Source organism: Cyanistes caeruleus, chromosome 3 (assembly GCF_971803275.1).
Source record: "Cyanistes caeruleus chromosome 3, bCyaCae1.hap1.1, whole genome shotgun sequence".
Lineage (NCBI taxonomy): Eukaryota > Metazoa > Chordata > Aves > Passeriformes > Paridae > Cyanistes > Cyanistes caeruleus.
In genome coordinates, this window is record NC_141703.1 from 76,120,005 (window position 1) to 76,144,611 (window position 24,607).

General features: G+C 34.8%; 1 protein-coding gene across 3 annotated transcripts in view; it reads right to left on the reverse strand.

Annotated features, from left to right (window-relative positions):
• Positions 1–24,607, reverse strand: part of CNTN5 (contactin 5) — a 602,495-nt gene that overhangs the window by 154,613 nt on the left and 423,275 nt on the right. For all 3 annotated transcript variants that reach the window (XM_023920615.2, XM_086882024.1, XM_086882023.1), the window contains one exon: positions 4,865–5,068. In XM_023920615.2, coding sequence (XP_023776383.2) covers positions 4,865–5,068 — 204 coding nt within the window. The remainder of the gene's footprint in view (positions 1–4,864; positions 5,069–24,607) is intronic.

The window sequence follows — 24,607 nt, forward strand, 5'->3', positions numbered from 1 at the left end:
ATTAAGTCACAGCTGGATATTTTGAACCCCTATTAAAATTCAGTTGTACTTCGTTGTCTTCCAGAATTCAGCTCCATATGAATAACCCCATTAGAGGACATAACCACTAATAAAAGTTGGAAAAAAAATATTTAAAAAACTCCAAAAAAAGAAAAGCAAGGAATGATAGGTCAAAACCATTAGTGTTCATATTTAAACATTATAAAAAATTATAACTATCAGTTAATTAATAACTGTCAGCATTCTTCAAGGATGGGTACAGCTAAGTCTTTGCACCTGTAAATTTTGTTCTATCTTTATTTATTATCTTATTACCTTACACTGGATATTTTTTGTTACTTGATTTCTATTATTTGGGAATTTTCTATGATTTATTCCAAATTTTTCTTCATGCTGGTGAAGAGATCTTTAGACAACCTAGTGATGTTCAAGCAACATATCCCAGGGTTTAACTTCAAAAAGCACATGCATATCATATTTCATTATGGAAAATTAGAAATGAACATCCTTAGTACCTCAATTACTATATGTTCTATCTTTATGTGAAACTGTAAATCACACTGAATTAATCAATAGAATGAGGACAAAAAAATTCCTTGACTGGTTCACAGACTATGAAGACGGAAAAAATCTGAAAGTATCAGAATATGTCTGGTCAGACATACCAATCTCTAGAAGTTAAACTAATTTGCTCAAATGAAACATAGTAGAAAATATCTTCACATGTCTGAAATTGTCCAGGTTTAGGGGTTTTTCTGTTTTTTTTTTACTCTGGAAACTTTACCATAGCAAAGTTAATATGCAGTATTTGCACAGAGCTAAAATGAAGAATTACATAATTGGCTACTGTATAGTAATAATGATAAAGTTAACATATTTTCCAAAGAAATAAAAAAGACAAGAATGACAAAAAATTAAGAAAAACTGGAATACAAATGTGTGACCTTGAAATAACTGTCTAATGCTCTCAAACATCAAATGTTTATACTCCAGGTTTCTAATTCCTTAATTTAAAAAGACTTTCTGTTATTTTTATGAGTCAAGATAATTTACTGCTCCAAATCAGCATCCAAACCCATGAAGATACAATTTAACAGATCTCTTTATTATTTTAAACAGTTATCAAATAATTTTTCAAAGTTTGTAATACATTAAAAGACAGGTAATGAAATAATGTATATTTTTTATTTCCTGTTAAAACTTTTTATTTCATCAGAATTTTTAGGTGTTTTTATAACTTAGTTTGAAGTGAAATTGAATTATATGAAATGATTGATTGCCAAGGACATCTGAACAAATGAGACATTAATTTTATTCAGAATCCATTGAAGGATTTCTTGATGTTTTTATTTAATTTGCTTTATATCAAGCAGCTAAGCTCCCCTTTGAGACACATCACAGAAGAAATAAAAGATTAATAAAATCCCAGGAAGTTCTTACAATCTTGCAGAGTTTGACAGAATGCCTTAATATTATTTCATTTCTTTCTCATAGATTAATAGAGACCAGTGTTGTCATTGAAGTGCTCTTTGTCATAAACTGTCTAGTCCCCTGGGCATAGGTACTGTATATACATCAAAATCTAAGAATGATGATAAATAAATCAATTAGAGCACTTTGGAGTTAATGATATATATGTTTGGAGAATACAGGCTATATAAATTGTTTTATTTATATAGAGCTATTTGTAAAAGCTGTTTAAAACCACAAGCTCTTCCTGTGGTTTCTAACAAATGTGCTGACTGCTTAGGGTAATGTCAGTTGTGATGCCAACCACTGGAACTCAGAAAGATGCATCATTTTTAAACCTAAGTGAGTATTTGAAAAGTTCAAAGCAATTCAAGTAATTTTATGATAAAAAAAATGCTTAAAAAGCCATATTTAAAAACATATAACACAACTTAGCAAACATAGAGTTGAGTATATTTTTAGGAAATTTGATGTTTGTTTTAATGCCATTTTTGAATTCTCACTTCCCTCTTGAAATCTATCCCCAGCTGTTTCTTTCTTCATAAATTACTTTAATTTTTCTTTAACTAGTTAGCAGTACTTTTCTGCAGTTATTCTGTATTTTGGCACATAATGAATGCATACTTTAAAAAGGTTATCATCACCCTTTAATATTTGTCAGTGGACAAGGCAATATTACCTAAGGCCATTTGTATGAAAATGAAAAAGTACAGTACAATTTATGGAAAATTTTATTATAATCCCAAGTAATTTTTAAAAGGCCCCTATGTGGAGAAGGTAGAACCAGACAGATTTCCCAAATAATATGATTTAGCACACAGAATTTTCCTTAAAATTTTTTTCAAGGTAGTTTTATGGGGATTGCAAGGTTAAGTAGAAAGCTGAGGTTTCTTCACTGAGAAACTTGTTCAGTCATACAGGAAAGAAAGCAATTTACTAAGAAATACAAAAGAATTCCCTGTCAATAAAGCAGCTTTTCATAAATACCAACAGATTAAGGCAGGAAAGCCTAGTGGAAATTCATGTGTGTGAAAAAATGAGTCAGGGAAGTGGGAAACTGTTGAGGAGCTGTTCATCTATGTGAAAACACTTCCCCAATACTCCAGCACAGTTCAGAAGGTTGGATTATCGCAGTGGTGTGACAGCCAGCCATGAAACAAAAATTTGCTGGAGGCTGGTATTTACTACCCACTTGACATTTAAAAAAATCTACAGAGTTTTCCTTCATAGATTTTTTTTCTTAGCTCAGTGATGTAGACTGCTGCCTTTATCCTTATTTACTCTCTCAATTTCTTACAGTATATTGTGTGTCTGTGTACTGTCAGTACAAGATGGATAATTTGCTGAATTTCTGCACAAGATGGAGCCAAATAAAAGCATGAAGAAATATCATAAAGAATAAATAGATTAATATATTAATAATATTTATGAAAATAAAATTCTAATTTTTTTCAGAGTCCAAACAGATTAAAAAGGCAGTCAATGTTTGGGTGTTCTAATTTTGAAAAAAAAAAAAAATTTATCAAAAAAATGAAGTTCACTATGTTAAACCAGTAAAATTAAACACTTCAAACTGAATAATTAACATTATTAAAGTTACTAAACCAACAAAAGGAAATAGGAAGTGATCAATTAAAAGAGCAGCTTTTTTGCTGCAGAGGCTACATGCAATGCAGGAGGAAATTTAAATTTTCTACAAAAAACAAACTTTAAGTTAATTTCATTCAAATTGGTGAACACATTTTTAATTTACTCTATTAAACTAAGTCATCTGTGTTTAAATCCAGATTTTCTAATGTGTCTGTAGCATAGGACTAGTATTAGCTCAAGAAAAAGCTATAAGCAAGACCAAAGAAGAGTCGCAAGTTTCCTCTCTCTCTCTCTCTTTGACTTATGTAGGTATGGATTCACACATGCTGAATTGCTGTGAGGAGCTAGAAAACATAACTGAATGTGGAACATCTTAGAAAGAAGGAAAACATTGTCCATTTTCTGTCTTTCTTTGGGACATGGCAGCAGAGACTGACACCCAGATCTCTGCAAGCTCCCTTTAGGCAGCTGTGGAGAGTGATAAGCTCTCCCCCAGGCCTCCTTTCCTCCAGGCTAAACAATCCCAGCTCCCTCAGCCGCTCCTCATTGGATATGTTTTCTAGACCTCTAGCAGCTTGACTGCCCTTCTCTGGGACTCATTCCAGCACCTCAATATCCTTTTTTTCAAGTGAGTGGCCCAGGACACATGAGGTGTGGCCTCAGCAGTGCTGAGTACAGCGCAACAATCAATCACTGCCCTGCTCCTGCTGGCCACACCACTGCTGATCCAGGCCAGGATGCCATCGGCCTTCTCGGCCACCTGGGCACACCCTGCTCAGGTGAACCCAAAGTTCAGCTGCTGTCACCAGCACACCCAGGTCCTTTTCCACCAGGCAGTTTTCCAGACACTGCCCCCAGCCTGTAGCACTGCCTGGGGCTGTTGGATCAACCTTCTCATCCTTCTTGTAGAGGGGCCTCATATTTGCTATTTTCCAGTCAACTGGGACTTTTCTGGATAACCAGGACTGTTGTAAATAATTAAGAATGGCTTGGTGGGCTCTTTCACCAGGTCCCTCATTACTGTTGGGTGCATCCCATCCAGGCCCATAGACTTGTGGGTACCTAATTGGCATAGCAGATCATTAACCATTCCCTCCCAGGTTATGGGGATCACTCAAGGGATCTCCCATCCCTAACTTCCATCTCTGGGAGTTGGATTGTCTGAGTGCAACTGGTTTTGGTATTCAAGACTGAGGCAAAGAAGGCACTAAGTATTTCAGACCTTTTGTCATCCTGTGACACTCTGACACATTCTGAACCTGGAAAAGGATGGAGATTCTCCTCAGCCCTCTTGCTGCCAGTGTATTCAGGGAAATATTTTGTGTTTTCTTTAACCATGGTGGCCACAACCATGAATGATCTCCTGGCATCCTGCAGCTGGTCTGTATGCTCCGTGTGGCGATTGCTAATCCCCCGTGGATGTCTCAGGTGCCCCAGGAATCAGCGTGGCAGTAGCCACTTGGGTTGAGGCAACTGAACTGAGCCCCAAGGAAACAGACAACGCCTGTAAAGGAGGTGTGATTCTCTGTCAGTGACAGAATATCAGAATAGCAAGGTAGAGTAACTGTTCTAAACCAAATACACCAAAAGGTGTCAGTTTGCACCTCAGCCTTCATAGATCTAAATATTCTCACAATGTCTGGATGTTTCAAAAGAAACTGCCTCCATGAACACTTTCCCAGTTGCTACAGAAAATGCATGCATATGCTGAGAAACAATAAAATAATGGTTCTTAAATTAATTAGAGTATTTTTATTTTGGTATTTTTATTCCATGTAATACCTAGAAGTAATGCCTTTCTTACCATCATTTCTCAGTGTCAGAGGCGTAGGAGGACTCAGAACTCTGGCGTTTGTCACTGTGTTTTTTACCAGGCATATGTAGCTGCCAACATCGGATGTTTGCACCTTGGATATGTAGAGATTGCCTGTCTCCTGAGAGATGAAGCGCCTGCTGTCTTCTGCCACAAAAGATGGGAATTCATTAAATACCCAGCTATAGATGATCTCTAAAAGAGGACAGAAAGAAAATAAGATAAAGTAATTACAGAAACAATAGTGTGTCATGTTATTAGATACACTAAATTGATGTTTATTAGCTTTTTTTTCAAGAATCTATGGGGGGAAAAAGTTAAAGATTTTAAAAACTTTTTATTTGTTTGAATTGTTTTTATTTGTTTAGAATTGAAGAGAAAATTTTTCCTCCCCTTGGGATTTTGAAAATAGCATAAATGTTGAATCCACAAGTTCCTTGTGAAGGCAGATTTAGTTCAGGTAAAATAATTAAATTATTCATTAGTCTCAGAAAATAACAATGAGCTATTAGATAATCCCCTTTTCTAGACTTTTAGGTCAAACCAATAATAATATCCAAATAATTATTTTCTCTATTTGTTCAGATTCGCAGGGAAATATATCAAGATGATTCCTACAGGGCTACAGATGACTTCTGCAAGTGTATGTATATGAACAGGTTTCATTTTGAATGTCTGTTTTTAAAATCAGTAAATTGTAGTAACTATTCAACCTACCTTGTAGGTAATATTACTGCCTTGTAGCTCTATCTTTTATGTCTGCTTCATTGAAGAATTTCTTAACCCTTCCTTTATGCAGTTTAAATCCCCATGTACAATGAATAATTCCTTAAACCAAAGCTACTAACTAATCAGTGACTTATAAAAATAGCAGCCAAATCCAGTCCCTTGGTTCTTATTTTTATCCCATGATTCATCTATTCTATTTACCTGAACATTATATACTTTTCCCTTTATACTCATAATAATTAGTTGAGAAAAAAATTATTTCCTATTATTCTGTATGAGATTATATCATGATTTAATTTAGATTCATCTATGTCTCAACATTAGAAGTATCAGTAAAGTTAATGAGATTCTGATTTAGCAGGATGTTCCTTGCAGGGAATTATTCATGTGGAGTTTCACCATCTCCGACTTTAAAGCCTTAACCCTATCTATTCTTCTTTACATGTTGTTCTCCTTTTGAACTTACCTTCCATTGTTTCATTCTTCACACTTAAAAAAAACTATTGATCGCTACTTAAACTGGCACATTTGCTGTAGGGTTATTTGTTCTGCAATATCCCCCCTGTATAGCCTTCAAAAACCTGGCTTCAAAATGAGAAAAGCCAAAGCTAGTCCAGGAATGTAAAGTCCCTACTACTGTTCCAGGATGCAAACTGCTCCACTGGTATAACAAATTCTAAGCTTTTAGTCTGAAATTTCTTGTGTGACCACTTAGCTTAAGCAGCAACAGAAAGACAGTAATTTCAAGTATGTCAGTCTGGCTCTCTCATACTTTCATCCTGACGACAGTCAAAATGTTTTCGTGATAGAAAGTTAGTTTGAGGATGAAAGAGCCAAAGGGGTGAGAGGAAAGACCTCAAAATGTAATTTTTTCTATGTGTTTTTCTTCTAATGATTGGAGAGGAACTGGTACAGCTGTTCTTGTTATAAGAAGCGTGAAATATATTACATCCTAGCCATGTGTACACTTTGACTATAACAGTACAGAGAGAATTAGAAATTCCAATGGATTTGTCCTTTCTATCCTTATGTTGTAGTGTCCCCTGACACCGTGGTGAGAAAGGAACAGAGAAGCACAATGACTGCTTTTTCATCCAGTATAAGCAAACAGTGCATTAGTCTTTTAAAGATGCAGTACCTTCTGAATCAATTTTTGGTAAGTTTACTCTAGTTTTGAAATCAGATTAAAATTCTCTCCTAAAAATCTGATGGTGTCAATATAAAAACTCTATGTTAAAGGACTGAACATACTTAGTTAACACAAGTGGAAGACTGCCTCAAAAATCTCAAAATGGGGAATTAAACTGCACACATGGACCTTTTGCTAAAATACTTTTTAGATTTATTAATAATTTTGGTGGCTACACAGGAGTTTAAGGAATTAAAGTCTCCCAGAGAGTTCTCTGAGTGTTCAGATTTTCCTTCCTCTTCTGTTATATTTCAGGCAAAATACCAATTATACCCCAAATATGTCTCTGAAAATTTCGTTTCCACAGTTTGCCATAATGCTTTATCTGGCAAAAAATGATTCATGGCAGTATAAAATTCTACACAGTGGTGATGAGTACACAAGTTCAAGGAAGATACATAGGCTTTAACTGAAGACCTGTTACCAACTCAAATGGAAAGCAATCAGTGGCTCTAATTGCTCTGGTTTAAAAGTAGTTCAAACCAAATTCAAAACAGTCATCAGTGTGGGTTCATTGGCAGTTCACACAGAAGGGAACTTTCTCCATTCGTAGTCTAAGCCACTTACAATTAATTATTCATTTATTAATTAGAATTAATACTAAGGAACAGATTTCAGGCAATAAATTTTTGTACCTCCAAGGAAATAAAATACTTAGTATTTGCTGGTGTTGAATCCAGGGGGATACTGTCATTTTGTCACTTTCTTAATTATTTTTGCTGTTAAAAATGGCATGATGGATGAATGTGTACTGGTATAGGGTACTAAGAAAAAAAAGTAGCAGAACTCCTGCCAAATCTGAAACTCAAAGCATTTATGCTATAAAACTGTAGTTAATGTTTTGGGGGTATGAGGTTTTTTTTGTACACACCTACAGCATCTATATTCCAGCCAGGAGCCCAAACTCTGAAGTCCAGAAAAAAGTGTCAGTAGTTCACTTCTTGATTCTTGTCATCCCATTGACATTGAAAGAATTACTCCTATTTTTCATTTCTAAAAAGCAAAACCCCAAGAATACACTTTAAAGTACCAGAAGAATGCTCATATCTGGAACTAATATAGAATTCTTGATCTCCTTTGCAGATGATAAGCCCCTTAGACACTTCATGATTTTTTTCTCCTGTTAGACCTAGTTGTTGAGTTCTGCAGATACTTAAATAGAATTTTGAGGGTCATGTCCATATGCTATGCATAGGCTTCAGTGGAAATATCTCAGGAAAATGTTGCAGACCAGTCAGAAGCAACCACAGCTGGCTTGGGATCTGGGGACCCTGCAGTTTCTAGCTGACAGAAATAGATGGATGATCTTGCAAAAGTGATTTTACAAAAGGGTGTTCACAGAATGACTGTAATTAAGGGAAAATGGGTGTACCTTGACATTGATCCATTGTGCAAATATCTCACACTTCGAAATTTGAAGGCCTAGAAGAGGATGAAACATGCATCGCTATTCACATTCTTGGACTCTAGCTGTTTCTACTTTGTATGCCAGCAAAATTACAAGTTAGAATTTGTAAAAACCACAGTTGCTTGCAAAGGCTGGCCAAGTACAAAACCTGGGAGTTTGTTTCATTTTGCTGGTTTGTTTTTCTAATGGCAATATTAAGCATAAGCCAATACTCAAATGATTGCAAAAATATTAAAAATGCCCCTAACTAATAAAAAGACAGACATGGAGAATCAACATTTAAAACTAGCTGTCTCTCTGTAGACAAGTCTGTAATCTATAGTACATGCACAGTAAAATATTCTGAAACAACAGTGAATGTAGTTACATGTCACAAGTCCCACAGGAGTGCAGCCCAAGAGCACATGTAAGAAAGAAAGGCATTTAAATATTATCTGAAGTCCTAGTCTTACAAAATGGTAAACTGCTGAGTGAACTTTCAGGATTTCAGAAGAAGTCCAAGACCAAACAGAAGACAACAAGTTAATTTGTTCACAGTTCACTGCAGTTTTTGCTAAATTTCAAGTCTGAATTTTCCTATAACGGTTTATGTTAAAAGATTTTAGAACCAGTGTCATTTGGCAAAGCACAAATATAACTGTCATTGCTTTATTTTTTAATAGGATGTTGAACTCCAGAGATACTTCTCAAGCCTGACAGATAAATAACAATAACCTTCAAGAAATTTTTAAGCTAAAAGTCAGTTCTACCAAAACCAAAATAAACCAAACCAGTACTTTAGAATCAGAAAGTAATTACTTTATGTATGGACCATATGAAGGTCTGCTCTTGAGAAAAATTTTGTAAATCGTTTTTCCATGCTGTACAAAATTTGCTTTCAATAGGGAAAGAATAAATTTAAGACACAAGAGAAAACTAAACATCACAGTAAACAGAAGTTTGAAAGTTTTTTTAAGAATGTGTGCTGAGTTTATTTTCTATTTTTATGCCCTATTTTATTTTCAATGTGACATCAACGAAAAAATGGCAGAGGATGCATATCCATTCCTGGAAATTACAGTTGACTGTCAACACAAAAAGAAGTTTTCCACAGATACTTTGCATCAACATAGACAGAGACAAAGAATAAAAAAGATAAAGAAATTATGTATTATAGAACAATTATAAATTGACATTTGTGTCATGGGCTGAAAAACTCTTCATTAATTCTTGGTGTAAAAGTTATATAAGTCATTTTGGTAACTGCAAAACTGATAGTTCATTTTATGAATGACCAACCTTTTTTGCAGAAGAATGTCTCTAAGGAAATATTTATCAATTTTTTCCTAAGATTATTTGGAAAGCCTTCCTAGTGTCCAATTTGTTTCTGTATTTTGTTAAGCGCTTTTTACTAGGCTATATAGGTGAAAATCTAGGTCATTTGATGATGAAGTAGTAAGAAGAGTTCATCTATTTCCTGATGGAATGAATTTATAGTTTGAAATCTTGCTTACTATAATTTCTTAAATTATTTTTGTAGTTCTATTTTCTCTGTTAAACAACACTAATTCCTAAACTGTCACAATGTGATGTACTTCCCTTAATGGATGAAGCTGGAATACTGACATATCAGCATTTTTCTTAATGCTTTCGGATATTCTGATGCAGAAAATGTCAGTACTATGGTAATGGAAAAGTGTTTTCTGTCATTGTGGGTCAGTATGAAATAATGCCTGAAGTACAGTAAAGAGAGCTGTGCTGAAGCATTCAGATAACACCAAATATTCACTTCTGTGTTTGTTACTGCCTGAATGTCTCCCAGATTTGCTTCAGGGTTTTTCTCTTAAGAAATTGCTCCATTCATCCTTGTAGCATGAGGTTTCTGGACAGCCTTTTCACCACTCCTGCTGGCTAAGTGATATTTTGGGTGCAAGTGAAGACTTAACAAGAAGGTTGTCATATGAACTTTATTAAGGTCACTGAAAACCTGTGTCCATAGCACAGCTAAATTTTGCCTATTCAAGGGCAAAGCATGCAAAACACCCATCCCATAACTGCACTTCTATGGAGTTATGATGTTTTTACAAGAAATAACTCCAGTTTTAGTCTTCTTTTTGTAATGCAGTGAGAGATTCTGTTGGAAAAATTTGTTTCTCTTCCTCCATTTAGGATTTGCTTTGATTACTCTAATTCCACAAGATGGCAGTACTTGATGAATAAATGGTACTGATGCCTGATGACAGCCAGAATCTGAGCTAATCTGGAAGTTTTTGTAAATCTGAAGTTTTTATCGCTATTATTTAATCGATAAGTAAAACAGCAAAAAATACACTCAACATTACAGGCCGAATTTACTATACATAGCTATAAACCATGAAATTTGCAAGGTGATTTTGCTTTAGCACTTAGGACTATTCTGTTTAACTGAAATAAACTGTATGGAAGAATATATGCCTACATCTCCCCTTCCAAAAATATAAGGCCTAATTTTATATAAAGGCCAGCTTTGAACATTTTCCTCACAATTGCTGTTTGGATATTCTGTATACTATCTACAGAATAAGGGTGCAATATGCAGTCCCCTGTAATGATGGGGAACACTTCACATTAAGAGGGAAAGAGGCTTCTTTTTAGCTAAAATGAATGATTACAATGAGTTGTTCCTCCAGCCTCCCACCGCAACCAAATAAATAATCATGGTGCATTTATTTGTGCTGCTATGGTTTATTATCAGTGCTCATTAATCAGCCAATAAAATATTTGATGAACACAATTTATTTGTTTCATTGTAACACATCCACATAGATCAAACAGATATTGACAATTTATCCGTTAGAAATGAAATAGCTTATTACCTTCTGTGGGGGCTCTGTATCACTTATCTGAAACACAGTTCTACCAGTCACAGCTTTGTCTTTTTTCAGATTCAATTACAGTGATAGATCTCCAAATATTTTCTTTCTTATACCCACTCACACAGCTAATAACTAAAAATATTCTAGAAAAGGTAAATGTACTGTCAGGATTCATCTTGTTCTGGAGAATGTAAATATTATATTGTTGTTACCATCATAGGCGGTGAATATAGTCTAATTTGTACTTTAATATGTATGAAATGTAGCCAGTCATTGAAGCATATAAAGACTGAGGAAATGTATTTCTCATGCATAAAGTCTTTAAAGAGACCACGTAGCATGCAACAAAAAATACAGCTTTGAAAAGATATTGGATTATCATGTGTATTTGATTGTTATTGGTATGATTTTCATAATAAAAAAGAAACCTCTTCCAGAATGTGTTAAAATACTGTTATCAAAACCACACCCTTCAGGCCTTTCCTTTGTCTTCAGGGAAGACCAAATATTTTCAAGCCCCCACTCTTAAAGAATGTCCAGCGATTTATATTCTTTAATTTGATCTACACAATAACCTATTTATTTGCCTGGATAATTAGTTTTCCTTAATATTTGCCTATCATTTTTTTTAAACACTGTTTATTGCCTATACCAAATACCATATTGGAAGTACTGAAAACACATTACTGGAAAGTAATATTAAACTTTTACAGCTACAATGGAATACCATTACCCCTGTGCATATCAAACTTCTGTTTGCAAGGCTGGATCAACCAAATCTCTTCAACTTTATTTCAGAAGTCCTGATTTTTAATCCTTTGCTTAATTTTATTATTTTCATCTCCACTGCTTTTCTACATCTTATAATGCAGGAACCAAAGCTGGACATCAACGCTACTGAGCAGTGAAACAACAGTCACTCGTACTCCACAGGTAGCAGTTCTCTTAGAATGCCCTAGAATTCTACTACTAAATTACCCATCCTACTGTGTATTCTGTTATTTTTTGTAATTGCTTTTTTTCTAAGGAAAAATGCTGTTTAATCACTTATTCCTTTTTATTCTATTTTTATATTTGATCTTTGATAAGTACAGTAATCTATATTTTGCTGATTTAGTGTTATTTCTTGCAATCCATTTCTCCACTGCACATTTTGATGTTCATTCTGTGCTCTGCAGTAATTGTAACCTCTTGCAGGGGCCATTCTTAAATGCTAAATATGTCTTTCTTTACTCTAGGTCACTCACACATTCAAAAAAATAAAATTTAATTTGATATATATTCTCAGTAACCTTTTCATGTAAAGAAATGTTTAGACATACTTTAAGGCCATTTTACAAATATATATTGCTCTTTTATGTAAATAAAGAAAATGTTTAAATGACAAAAATTTATGGGAAAAAAAAGCTGATGGGAGAAACAAATAAATTTGTGATAATATTTGAAAGAATTTTTTAAGGAAGACAAACACTGGAAACAGAAAATTCTGACAAGATAGAAAAAACAGGTAGAAAGTTTAAAATTATTTTTAAAGCAATTAAGAGATTTTAAACAACAACTCTGTTATCGATATTAATCTATTTTTAAGGTAGGAATGGAAATCAATACTTATGTAGAAAATTCCTGAATGTGCCATATAAATTGATGTTCTATGATTTATAATACGCCAGGTAATATAAATGCCATTGTATACTGTTATTTGCTATGGAAAATAAAAAAAAAAAAAACAAGTGATAAAGAACAATAAAGTTAAATAATGCAAATAATTGATATTAGAGAATCACTATTGAAACAATTGAAACATCCACAGCCAGCAGGAGCAGGGCAGTGACCGTCCCCCTGGACTCGGCACTGCTGAGGCCACACCTCAAATGCTGTGCTCAGTTCTGGGCCCCTCAGTGCAAGAAAGACATTGAGGGGCTGGAGCGTGTCCAGAGAAGGGCAGCGGAGCTGGGGAAGGGTCTTGAACAAAAATCTTTCTAGGAACCTGAGGGTGTTTAGCCTGGGGAAAGAGAAGCTCAGGGAGATCTCAGTCTCTAAAACTACCTAAAAGGAGATTATAGCCAGGTGGGGGTCAGACTCTTCCCTCAAGCAATAACTGAAAGGATAACAAAAAAAGGCCTCAGGTTGTGCCAGGGAAAGTTTGAATTGAGTATTAGAAAATCTTCACCAAAAGGGTTCTTGAAGATTGGTACAAGATTTCCGGGGCAGTGGTGAAATCGCAAACCCTGCAGGTGTTTAGAAGTCATAAAGCCATGGCACTTAGGGTTGCTGGATTCTATGATCTTAAGGGTCTTTTCAAATCTAAATTACTCTATGATTAGTAATTTCCAAAGACAAGAATTAGAGTTAAATTTGGTCTATCATTAGAAAGGGCAATCAAGAAGATGCACATCATTACAAATACATCTGTTTCAATCTTAGATGAAGTAGTGAGAATATGAGACTTGATTAATATCCAGTTTTAAAAGTGAGGTATAACCAACAATGTTAGAAGAAAGTGTATTTAGTCAAACTAACTAATTTTTATAATTCTTTGTATTTCCCAAGAGAACAAGGTTTCTGTAAGGTGTCTAGAATTCAAACACATGTTTTATAAAAGAACATGTTGACTAAAATATTCAGAATAACCTAAAAATTAACTTACTGTTCATTGCAGGGAGCAAAACCTGTCAGCAAAGCATGATCAAGAGGACCAGATGTGGAATTCTTTGTCCTCTATTGCTGACCATTTTAAGAATTAAAAGAAACCTATGCAGTTGTAGTCACTGATCTACAGGAAATATAAGGGCAAATATACAGAACAAATCACTTTTATACTCTGATTTGGATAGCTTATTATTATATTATTATAATGATGGAAATGTTTTGAATCTACAATGCAAGTTGTTTGTTTTTTGAAAATTTGAATGAACAAGAGCTCTGTGGTAATGCTTAACTAACTATTATATTCATATGAAAATTGTGGCACTGGAAAATAATGAGTATATTGTTTAATGCTAGGAAAACATCACTGTGTAGACTATATGTGAAAATTATTTTCTCTGGCAACACATTCAACAGAATTTAATTTTTTTTCCTTTTTTTTTTTTTCATTCACACTTTATGTGTCTCTTGTTCTCTGAGCATGCTGTGACACTTGATTTTCTCTACAATATAATGGCACTGGTGATAGTTACTTCAGCATGCTCTGCTTCTTCTCTAAGTTTGATGCACTGGTGAGTACAATGAAAAATCCTCCTTCAGAGGTTTGTCACTTGTAGTGAACCCAGAGTCCCAAGGGGACGACTGCTTTACATGGAAATTTCATTTAATGGCTACTACAATGATGCCAAGAGATAATGCATTTTGTAGGCATAAGTAGGACATTTTTCAGAAAAAAAAAAAAAGAAGTAATGTTTGGATGATGATCATGCAAATTTATAGAATATTGTTCTGTCTTAACTCTTTTTCAGTGGAGACATGTAAAATATGTAACTTTCCTTATTCAGCAGAAGAAACTCTGTCAAGCAGATTCTGTAATTTGGCTACAAATACTCACTAGTACTTCAGTTATAACAGTATCAGTCTCTCAAGGACTTTTTATATATGTTTTAGTTAAGTTTCTTGTACTTACAAGAAAGAAAGCAATTTAAATTTGTCCCTTTACACCTCAGTCACCTTGATTCCTAATGCCAGGAAAGATTAATAGCAGAAGAAACATTTCTTTAACAAGATTTAAATTCAGGCTTCTGGGTATAGAAATGAAAATAAAAGGCAACTAGAGCTCTAGTTTATACTTCAAAACACTCTTTTTTAGCAGAATTCACCAGTCTTCACATATAGTTGTTGTCATAGGAATTGTACTGTGAAAACTTGGATACCTGGAGTCTGTACTGTTATTCTTGTATGACTGTACACACTGATCTTAAGACACAGCCCACTGCCCCTGAGCTTTATATTCTCTTGATATTAAGTGATTTAATATAAATATAAAGGCTTTTGCTGGGTCTATCTGAGGGTCAGTATTTGGTGAATTCCACCCTGGGCATGAGGCAATATGATTGATGAATGTTTTGCTTCTTTGGTCCTAGAGTACTTATTACCCTAAGGTCTCAAATGAATGGCAGTACTATTATCATCACTTGCATTTGAGAATATTGAAGAAGATGGAAGGAAGTGACTTTCCAGCTGTCCTGAATCAAACCACAGTCAAGTGGATATCTCCACTAATACATAAGTATTTTAATTTCTAATATTTGCTCCTCTCCCCACCAGCTCATTTTACATCTACAAGAAATGCCAAAGCACACACACAAAACATGATAGCCAATGAATCCTTAGGACCTTTTTGGACAAACATTGGAGACAGGTACCTACTCTCTCATATTCCCTCCGAATATGATTTTCAAATATGTAAAAAAAAACCCCCAAAAATAAAATATCAGTATAAATCTCATAATCTCCCAGATGTTAAAGGTCTAGTGCTTGTCTCCCTCTTGGTATATTTGCTAGGTTGAAATGTACCAAGGGACAGACCAGCCATGACATTTTTCTGAACATAATGGAACTGGTGAACATATGCCTCAGAGAACAGCATAAAACCAATTTTATAGTCCACAAAATAAAAATTTTACATACTAAGAATGATGGTGACAGATGACTTTTTCCACCTTAATTAAAAAATAAAGTGCAGATGAAGGGGAAGAAATATGTCACATTAGCAAATTGCTCCAGAACGCTGATATTGCTGTTCAACCATGTTGTACAAATAAATCACCACAAATAACGTCAGCAACAATAAATCATTTAAAGTGTAGCAATGTTGAGAATGTAACTCCTACCTGTTTCTATGTACAGATATTACACTGCTGCATCCCTGTGCACACTGTTCTGCACTGCTGGAAACCCAGTGAACTGCTTCCACCCATATTCTACTTGTCACATAATTGTTAGTGAGACATAATATGTAGCCTTCTGCTGTCTTATTTTCAGCCTGGACTAGTATCCCAGGATTACGTATCTCCAAACTCTTAGCAAGAGCAGTCAAAGTGTAATATTATATATACATATGATGTGTCCCATTACACATACATATCACAAGGAAGAAGAAAGTATTTGTGCAACTCCTCTGTTCTTTTTGTTTATTCTAAAGGAAATAGCATTAATTAAATAATGCGAACAGCAGGCAGTCCTTCACTTTCTTCTGCTGACTATGTGCACAGTTTTCAGAAGTCTTATTTTGTTTTTTGAAATCCATTTTCATTTAGGAATAGGAAATAATTGTGATATGATGCCTGAAGATTTTTAGCTTTTTCATATATTTGTAGCTTTGTAGATTTATAATATATAGCTCTGTAGTTTGTAGCACTTCATTACACTTTAGAATGGAAGTTACCCTTTCTCACACATTATGTCAACACTTTTAAAATTCTTTTGAAGTTTATTTTCAAGGAAAACAACTTCTAGTTAGAACATCCTGAACATCCTAGCACTTGGGAGACATAACAAGATATAGAGCTAAGAACCCAAATGGAGCAGGTCCCAGGGTGGGTTACCTGGACAACCCTTCTCCCATTGGATGTACTTGCTAGATATACTAGTTAGTTAAACTTACAAAAAATGTGAAAATCCAATCCTGTGTGTACACATAGGTATATTTTGTGCACCTAAAATCTTTCATTAAAACACTACCCTTTATGTTATCAATTTTAAAACTGTTTGGAAAGTTTTCCTTCCAATTCCAGACAACAAAAGATCTGGATCTTGTAAAGTCACAAGATCTGAATTATAAATCAGTGCAACTTTAGTTTTTCTTTGATGCATTCTTTCTAGATCATCCAGTATTATCTTCTGTAAAATAGGTAGTGCTTCTTCCTTCTTGCATTGGATAGAGATGAAAATAGACTTTTCAGGGTTGAAACTAGATTGCTAAATTCCTGAAGGACTTTATGCTTCTCCTGGAAAAGCCAAGCTGACAAATCCTTTATCAATATTACCTAAATCCTTCTTTCTATTCTCCCTTCCAATTCCTGATTTTTTATCCCTGCAGTCTCCTATACGACATTTTCTCACTTACTGAAAGAGGAAAATAGCATGCAAATTAATGCTTTAAAAAACCAATAAATGAAGTGAAATTTTCTGGTTGCAGATTTTCCACTCTGGGGCAGCAGCATCAAAACAACAGGAACTGTATCCACTGGCTAAGGAAGTCATCACAATGATTTTAACAGTATTGAAACAGAGCATAAGAACACAGAAGATAGAACTGGGCAATCAAATAATCAGAATTAAGTGTGGTATTTATTAAATTGTTAAAAAGATGGCCCTTTGGTCATAAAAAGACACTTTTTCACTATTATTGCTATGGAGAACATATTTTGTGTCAGAAAATACAGAATGTACATGTGCTGCTGCACAGTGATTCAGAACTGCTATTATCAGATTGCTATCTGAAATCTTAGGATATTATGCTTATACCTATGCAGTCATTTTCTCCTTGAAAAATCCAAGCATTTTCCTTTAACATATTTAATATTAAATTATAGCTACCCTGATGCCAGTCATAATTGTATTGGCTAGGAAAAACCCTATAATACATCCATAAATCAATCAATCTATTTATCTATCTATCTATCTATCTATCATCTATCTATCTATCTCCATGTATATAGGAGATATATATAGGTGTATATATTTCTAAATAATTTCTAGCTTCCCCTTGGAAAGAAAAATGCATACTAGATATCCCAACCACAATTGTTTTAATATCACTTAATTTATTTGGAACAATCATCCTGAACTGATTTAATCAGACTTTATGAAAATCTGTCTCATTAAGCTTTGTATCACCTCAAATGGTTGTAAGTTCACTTTCATACTTAGGAAATAAGGAATAACTGACTTTATTATATAGGGAAACTTATTAATGGAATCTGACTGAACTCAGATGAGTTCTGTCCAAAGCCTGCTGCTTTTGAATCAAAACTGGTGTCCTAACATTTACAGTAGTCATATGTACAGGATTCACCATTGAATTCAGCTAATCATGCCTAATGTGGGAAGAATTTCATTTGCTGAAAACTCCACTGTTTTGATCCTTTTTATTTTACATACTTTAAGATTTCATCACAATTGTTATGGAGATAAAAAAACTAGAAACTCCTAGCCTAAGGAGCAGACAATTTCTCATTTCTTTCTCCTTCTTCTGTTTCCTCTTGTTTCAGCTGTCTGATCAGCATTGTATTTCTGGCTTCTTCTCCTTAGTTACACAGATTAGCATATGCATTCTCACTCTATTTGTGATATGGAGACATAATTAGGATTAATTAGGAATTTTCTACTTTAAACAAAATGAGCTTTCTGACATTTAACTAACTGACATGTTTGTGAAATGGTATTTTTCCAGGCATCAGCTCAGTAAAGCATCGGATCTAAACAGCAAATGGATTTTAATGGGAAAGTTACTGTGGGCAGATTGGCTCTGGGTGAGCCTTGCACCTCTGAGATGGTAACTGCTGTAGAATACATCAGTCTTAAATCTGTGAACTTTGGGCTGCTGCTGTTTTACAAACTGTGCAACCATTGCTGCAGAAAGCTTTTGTGCAATGCTTTAATTGATCTTTTCAACACTAGCTGCGGAAAAGCGGATGTGATACCATGAGGATCCATCTCGGTTAAACCTGGCAGGACAATGCTGTCTGGTTTAACCCCTAGACTAAGAGGTTCCTGATAGTTATGTCTAATTTGTTGGGACATATCACTAACAGGCTAGTAACTTGTCTTGAGGGAAGAGGAGCTTTCCCACTACAGAAACTTTTCATCATTGTCCTATTTGTCAAGCTGTAGACAAATATTCACATGCAGTTGGTGCCTGAGAGGAAATAGTGCATGAGCCTGAGGGCCAACTCACTCCACATATTTTTAAAATTAATTAATCTCTCATGCTTCCTCCCTCTTTTCTTGGTATCTCCTTTCACTTTGTTTCTCCTGAGCTGTCAGCTGGGGTAATATTTGTAGACACTACTGTGACTGTGAAACTACAGCACACATCCCCTAAGCAGAGCCCTGTCAGGGCTGCCCCCATCACCATTGTTGTGGGCTGCCTTAATTGGGCAAGGTCAACCATCTTCTCACTACATTTTCATGGTCCCTGAGGGGAAAAGCAGCTCTAGTGAGTGATCCAGTGAGTGTAGGAACATATAGCTTGCAGTTTCTAGTGTAAGTTATTGTGTTATTTGAAAAAACTAACATTTTTGAGAAGGTGGGAAACATTTTTTCAACAGTGGTAATATCTGGAAAATTTTGTGGTTGGTTTGTTTTTTCCTTTTTTTTTTTTTTTTTCCCTTTTAATACTTACAAGTTCCTTAGAAGAATTTACTACAGTTGGACCAGTAATGCATTTTTGTTAATTCATTACTTTCAAATTATTAAAAAAACCCAAAACAACAAACCAAACAAACAAAAAAGTTGAAAACCCAGAAAAACCCACCAAAACTCCAACAACTATGCAAAAAACCCAACGAAGCCAAATAAAAAAATGAGAGAAAATCTATACTTATTTATCTGTACACTTCTTATACATACATTGTCTGGAATTTGGGGCACATGCAATCATTAAAATGCAATTAAAATCTAATAACAACACATTGCCAACAGACTGGGAGTAACTGCACTCTGGCAAATACAGCATGTTAAAATGCTACCCTACAGAAAATTCTGTAATTCCCAAACTCTTTAATTCCATATCCTTAGATGAATGCCTTCAACAAGATTGAGGAAGGAAACCTTCAAATGTGCTTCAGGGAAGTCAGCAGCAAAATTACTGGTCATGTATTGAGTAATGAAAAGACCATAGAAGAAAAAAAGTTAATTGCATTTTTTCATTCCATAATGAAAACTACAGGCATAGTCATCAATCAGTTGCACAAATAAAGAACACAGATTCCTATGTTGAGCAATGTCAGGGGCCATGGATATTCTCTTTAATGATAACACCCATGCAAATTAGCATTATTAGGCATGAAAGTTTCAAAAGCAGTCTAGTAAAAGTGACAAAGTAGACGATGCAATAGTGAAACATTTTTATGACTCTTCCAAGCACAAATGTGATGCATGAAGAGATAAGATGACCCTATGAAATTAACACAAAATTAGGACTGGAATATAAAGCTTAAGGGAGTCTGAACTGGTCTTTCGATGCTGTTTATTCTCCCATTATTGAAAAGTAAAATCTAAGGTTTATGCAAGTTACCCATAGAAGATAAATCATCACAAAGCTATAATAAAGTCAAATAGGGATATGCAGGAACCCTTCAACTCATGATATCTAAGTCATTTGTTTGTTTGATACGTATGGGTCTCAAACAGAGGTTTTAAAACATTCTGTGTAGATAATTTTTAAGTTATAGACATGCAAAGTAGAGATAAGAAAGTTGTCATTTATATTTTATATGTGACATAAAAAGTGTTTATTAAATAAACCTTTCCATCCTGTGCAGTATGCAAATATTTTCTACCACTGTAACTTAAGTGGCCTATTTCTGATACTCAGTATCATGCTCCTACTAGGACTTAAAATGAGTGCAGAACAAACTATGGCATACAATTATGAGAAAAACAAAACAGAGCTGAGTATTCTATAGTGTCCATATAGATTTTCTTAACAGAGGTCAACACCTGGTGAAGTCTAGGGTACTAGGATTTGTCCTCCATTATAACAAGAATATAAGTTTTACAGAGAAAAAATAATAATAACAACAACAACAAAAAAACCCCCAATCCCCAAATGCCAGTGTTCCTCTCAATCTCACTTTTGTTAGTAGAAGAGGAAGAATACTGGAGTATTGGACAGTTCTACCTTCTCAGCAACTCTAGCAGTTAGGAAGAGATGATAATTGTTCGCAGTGAATGTGACATGTTCTACTTGCCATCACCAGCTTCATACATATTGAACTCTGCAAACTGAGAGAAGGTACTGAGTGATTAATAAATTCTGTTTAGCACATGGGAGATTCATGGCTAGAGGCATGACTTGTCCAGCTGTTTTGGTAAACTGGGAGTGACCAGTGCTTTGATAGGTACCAGCAAAAGAATTCTGCCTTAATCTCAAGGCAACAGGAGAGATATCACTTTCACCAACATATTGGCCTCTCCTGTAAGTAAATTATTTAGCTTTCTAGGCTAAAGTTTATTTGAAAATTCAGATTTGAAGGAAATAAAAATGTATCACAGAAAAGAATCCGGGTGTTTACTTAGAAAAGAATCTGGATGTTACTTTACTGTTTAATACATAACATTGTTTAATAGAGTATGAGCCATGGTCAGGAAGAAATCTCACCTGTACTGTCAGGTTAACATGATGAAGAGCCTAAAAAGGGATGGAGCATCAGAAATCTAAGATATTGAAGTCTTGCTGTGATTTTGAAGAAACAGGTAAAGACTAGATCTACATATAGGACAGAAGTTCTCTGATGCTGTGGACTGAAATGCCACTGTTGGGTGATCCTGGGACTTAATCCACAGCCATAAAATAACCTTGTGACCTTCAGCTACATATAAAGAGACATCTAGGAATTGTATTCCCAAAATCAGCTCAATAAATTTAGATCCAGAGGGCAGAATCCTCTGGATTCTGATCCTTCAGAACAGAATTTTCTATCTCCTGCATGTAGGTACCTGAGCCAATTGCCTGCGAACAAGCTAATGAGCACACTGAGAGCAGTCCAGCCCAAATATAACCATCTTGTTATCATAACTAATTTGCTTGGAGAAGTCTACTAGCCATTCTCCACCTGAATGGGGTGACTTAGAGCCTGTCATATTATTTCTATGTATAATTCGTGCAGTGTTCAAACCAGGGGAGTTCTAAGGCTATATTGCACTTCAGTTGGACTTGGTTTCCAACAAGTAGTGAAGCCGCAGTCCAAAGCTGCAGATTTAATGCAAATGCAGCCTTAAGATTACTTTAGCAGATCCTGAACAGTAAAAAGTGATACATTTGTGTATAATTCCAAAGTGGATTTCTGAGTATGCCTGAAGTACACACAAATAGGAGCTCAGAATGACTTAAAGAAACTTAATTTTGTGTGAGTTTCTCCAATTAATATGAGAATCGAAACAACTGTGTAGGTAATAGAACAGGACAAAAATTTCTGGCCCACAGTAGCAGGACTTTTTTAGCAGCTTGCCTGTTTAGCAACACAGCCAGACATGGATGTGAAGGACTGTGATCCCCATGGCACTGGCATTAATCATCTTTGATGGAACATTTCTCATGAAAAGTAGTTTTCTAACAGTAAAGGAGAAGTCTAAAAGATGCAGCTTACAGCACAGTTTCCAAACTTTATAAGATCAGCTTTGCCCTTCAGAAAGAGATAAAAAAAGTTACAGAAAGTTACAGTTTAACATCTGTACAGATGTTACATGCTGCAGATAGATTATGTAGGAGAGCTCCCTCCAGACGGCAGCATCCCTCTGAGGCAGGATGGAGCACACATCTGCCTTTCCCTATGTGCATCAGAGCTCTACTCATTCTAACAATGGGAATCGTCGTTCTCCATTAAGCTCATACTGAAAGCCTTGAATAAAAGCCTTAAAAAGCTCAGCTGAAAGTATTAATTCTGAGGGAAACATGTAAATCTGGATGAAAACTTCCATTCATTTTTAATCTTGCTATGGTAAACCTTGTAATTAAGATGATTAAATGACTGAATAAAACCCTATATTTACATCCTTTAGAATACCACAATGAAAAACCATAATCCTGTTTATGGAAAGAAAACAGTAGAGGCATTTTAAATTGGAAACATCAAACAAAGCTTGTTATTTAAGCAGCCAGTAATTAATGTAACTCTTGCTTGGCAAGGACAACTAAGAGTTAACTACCTAGGAAACCCCTCTTGGAGAAAAGAAATAATTGGGAAGAATCAGATATTGTGTTTATGGAAGAAAAAAAAATAAAAATATAAAGTGTTATGTTTATGAATGATCAAGTTATTCACATTTAATATATTTCACAGGGGAGAAGTTAAGCATTAGCAACAAAAACATTGCTAGTTGGAAAGCTTCTGGACTAGTCACATCAAAATGATACAGGACTCCCAAGGAAGTTAGAGGCAGCATTTTTTATGAGCATTGGTCCAGAAAAAGCAGGAGGTGACAATCTCTTGGTGCCTGTTTGACACAAGGAATTGGCAGAAAAATTTTTTCATTTAATATATTTTCCTTCACCATTCTGAAGTAGTAGATAATGTCTCTCCAAAAAACCTCCTTCAGTTTGTTGCCTTGCTATAAAGATGACAGTAATTAAAAAAACCTCATTTATTAAACTAAAGAGATAATTTTCTCATCTGAATCTGCACTACAATTTTCAGGATCTATTTCAGGTGTGCTTACCACCCCACATTCCTCCTTGTTTTCACTGTAAAATATTTGGACAACAATCTAATGAAATCATATATGAACAATGTAAATACATCAAAAGTTTGTGTGTGTTTGTATGTTTAATGCATTACCTCTTGATAATATATCCCAGCACAAATAAACAGAAATCAAGTTTATATGCATATGAAAATGCATTTCTGATTAAAATCTTGTCAAAAGAAGTTAGTGTAGTATTTTTTTTCAGTCAGTGGTGCTTTGCAAAGGCTTTCAGATTTTTTCTAAAATTGTATTCTGTAAGAATGGAATGAAGGTACTATTCAATCAAAACTATTTGCTTTATCTTCCATTTGAAAACATGTTAATAAAACTATATTTCTCTTAATACAGTGCTCTTTTGTTAAGTCATCTGTCTTTTCCCACACTGATAATACCATTGCCTAAAAGGGCTCAAGCTGAAACTCTTGGGCAAGTTCATATGCAGTTATTGACTGGAGAGATTGAGGAATGGGATTCTGTCGAAGGACAAATTCCTTATGAGGTTGTGGAGAATTATTAGGCTTGATATTGTATCATGGATTTATCTCATGTGATAAGTAAGTGAAAATTATTTCTAAAGGTGCTGATCAATGTAAATAAATCAATATCACAAAGCTTGCAGTGTTCATCCACAAAAAATTCTCTATCAACAAAAACATTCCCATAACTCATGGTCTTGTTAATTTGAGATGTTCACACTTTTGCAAACATGCTCTGAATAGCCTTTAGCTTAGATATATCCACTATAACATCTTAGGATCCACTTGAAAATTTGTCTCCTGGGTGATTTTAATGTTGAACATTTCTTAGGGCTATTTAGAAGATAATAGCATCTTTGCAAATCAGACACAGAAACTAAAATGGAGTACCAAGAAACGGAATGCTTAAAAAAAATTTTAGATGTTCCTGCACAACAAATCTTTGAAGTACTCTGCTTGTCAAAAGACCTTTTTACTTGCAAGTTTCATATTTGTTGCTTAATTTCAGAATTAAATTCATACACTTCCCTCTGAAATTTCAGGTTTTGTCCAGAATTATTTTTTACAAAAGAACTCTGATCTGGCAGTCAGCTTTTGTTAATGTCTTGTATTTTATTGACAGGGCTTTGTGGAATGATTTATTTTTGAAACATCACTAGGCCTGTGGAGGTAGCTCTCCCCTTTCCAGGGAGACTC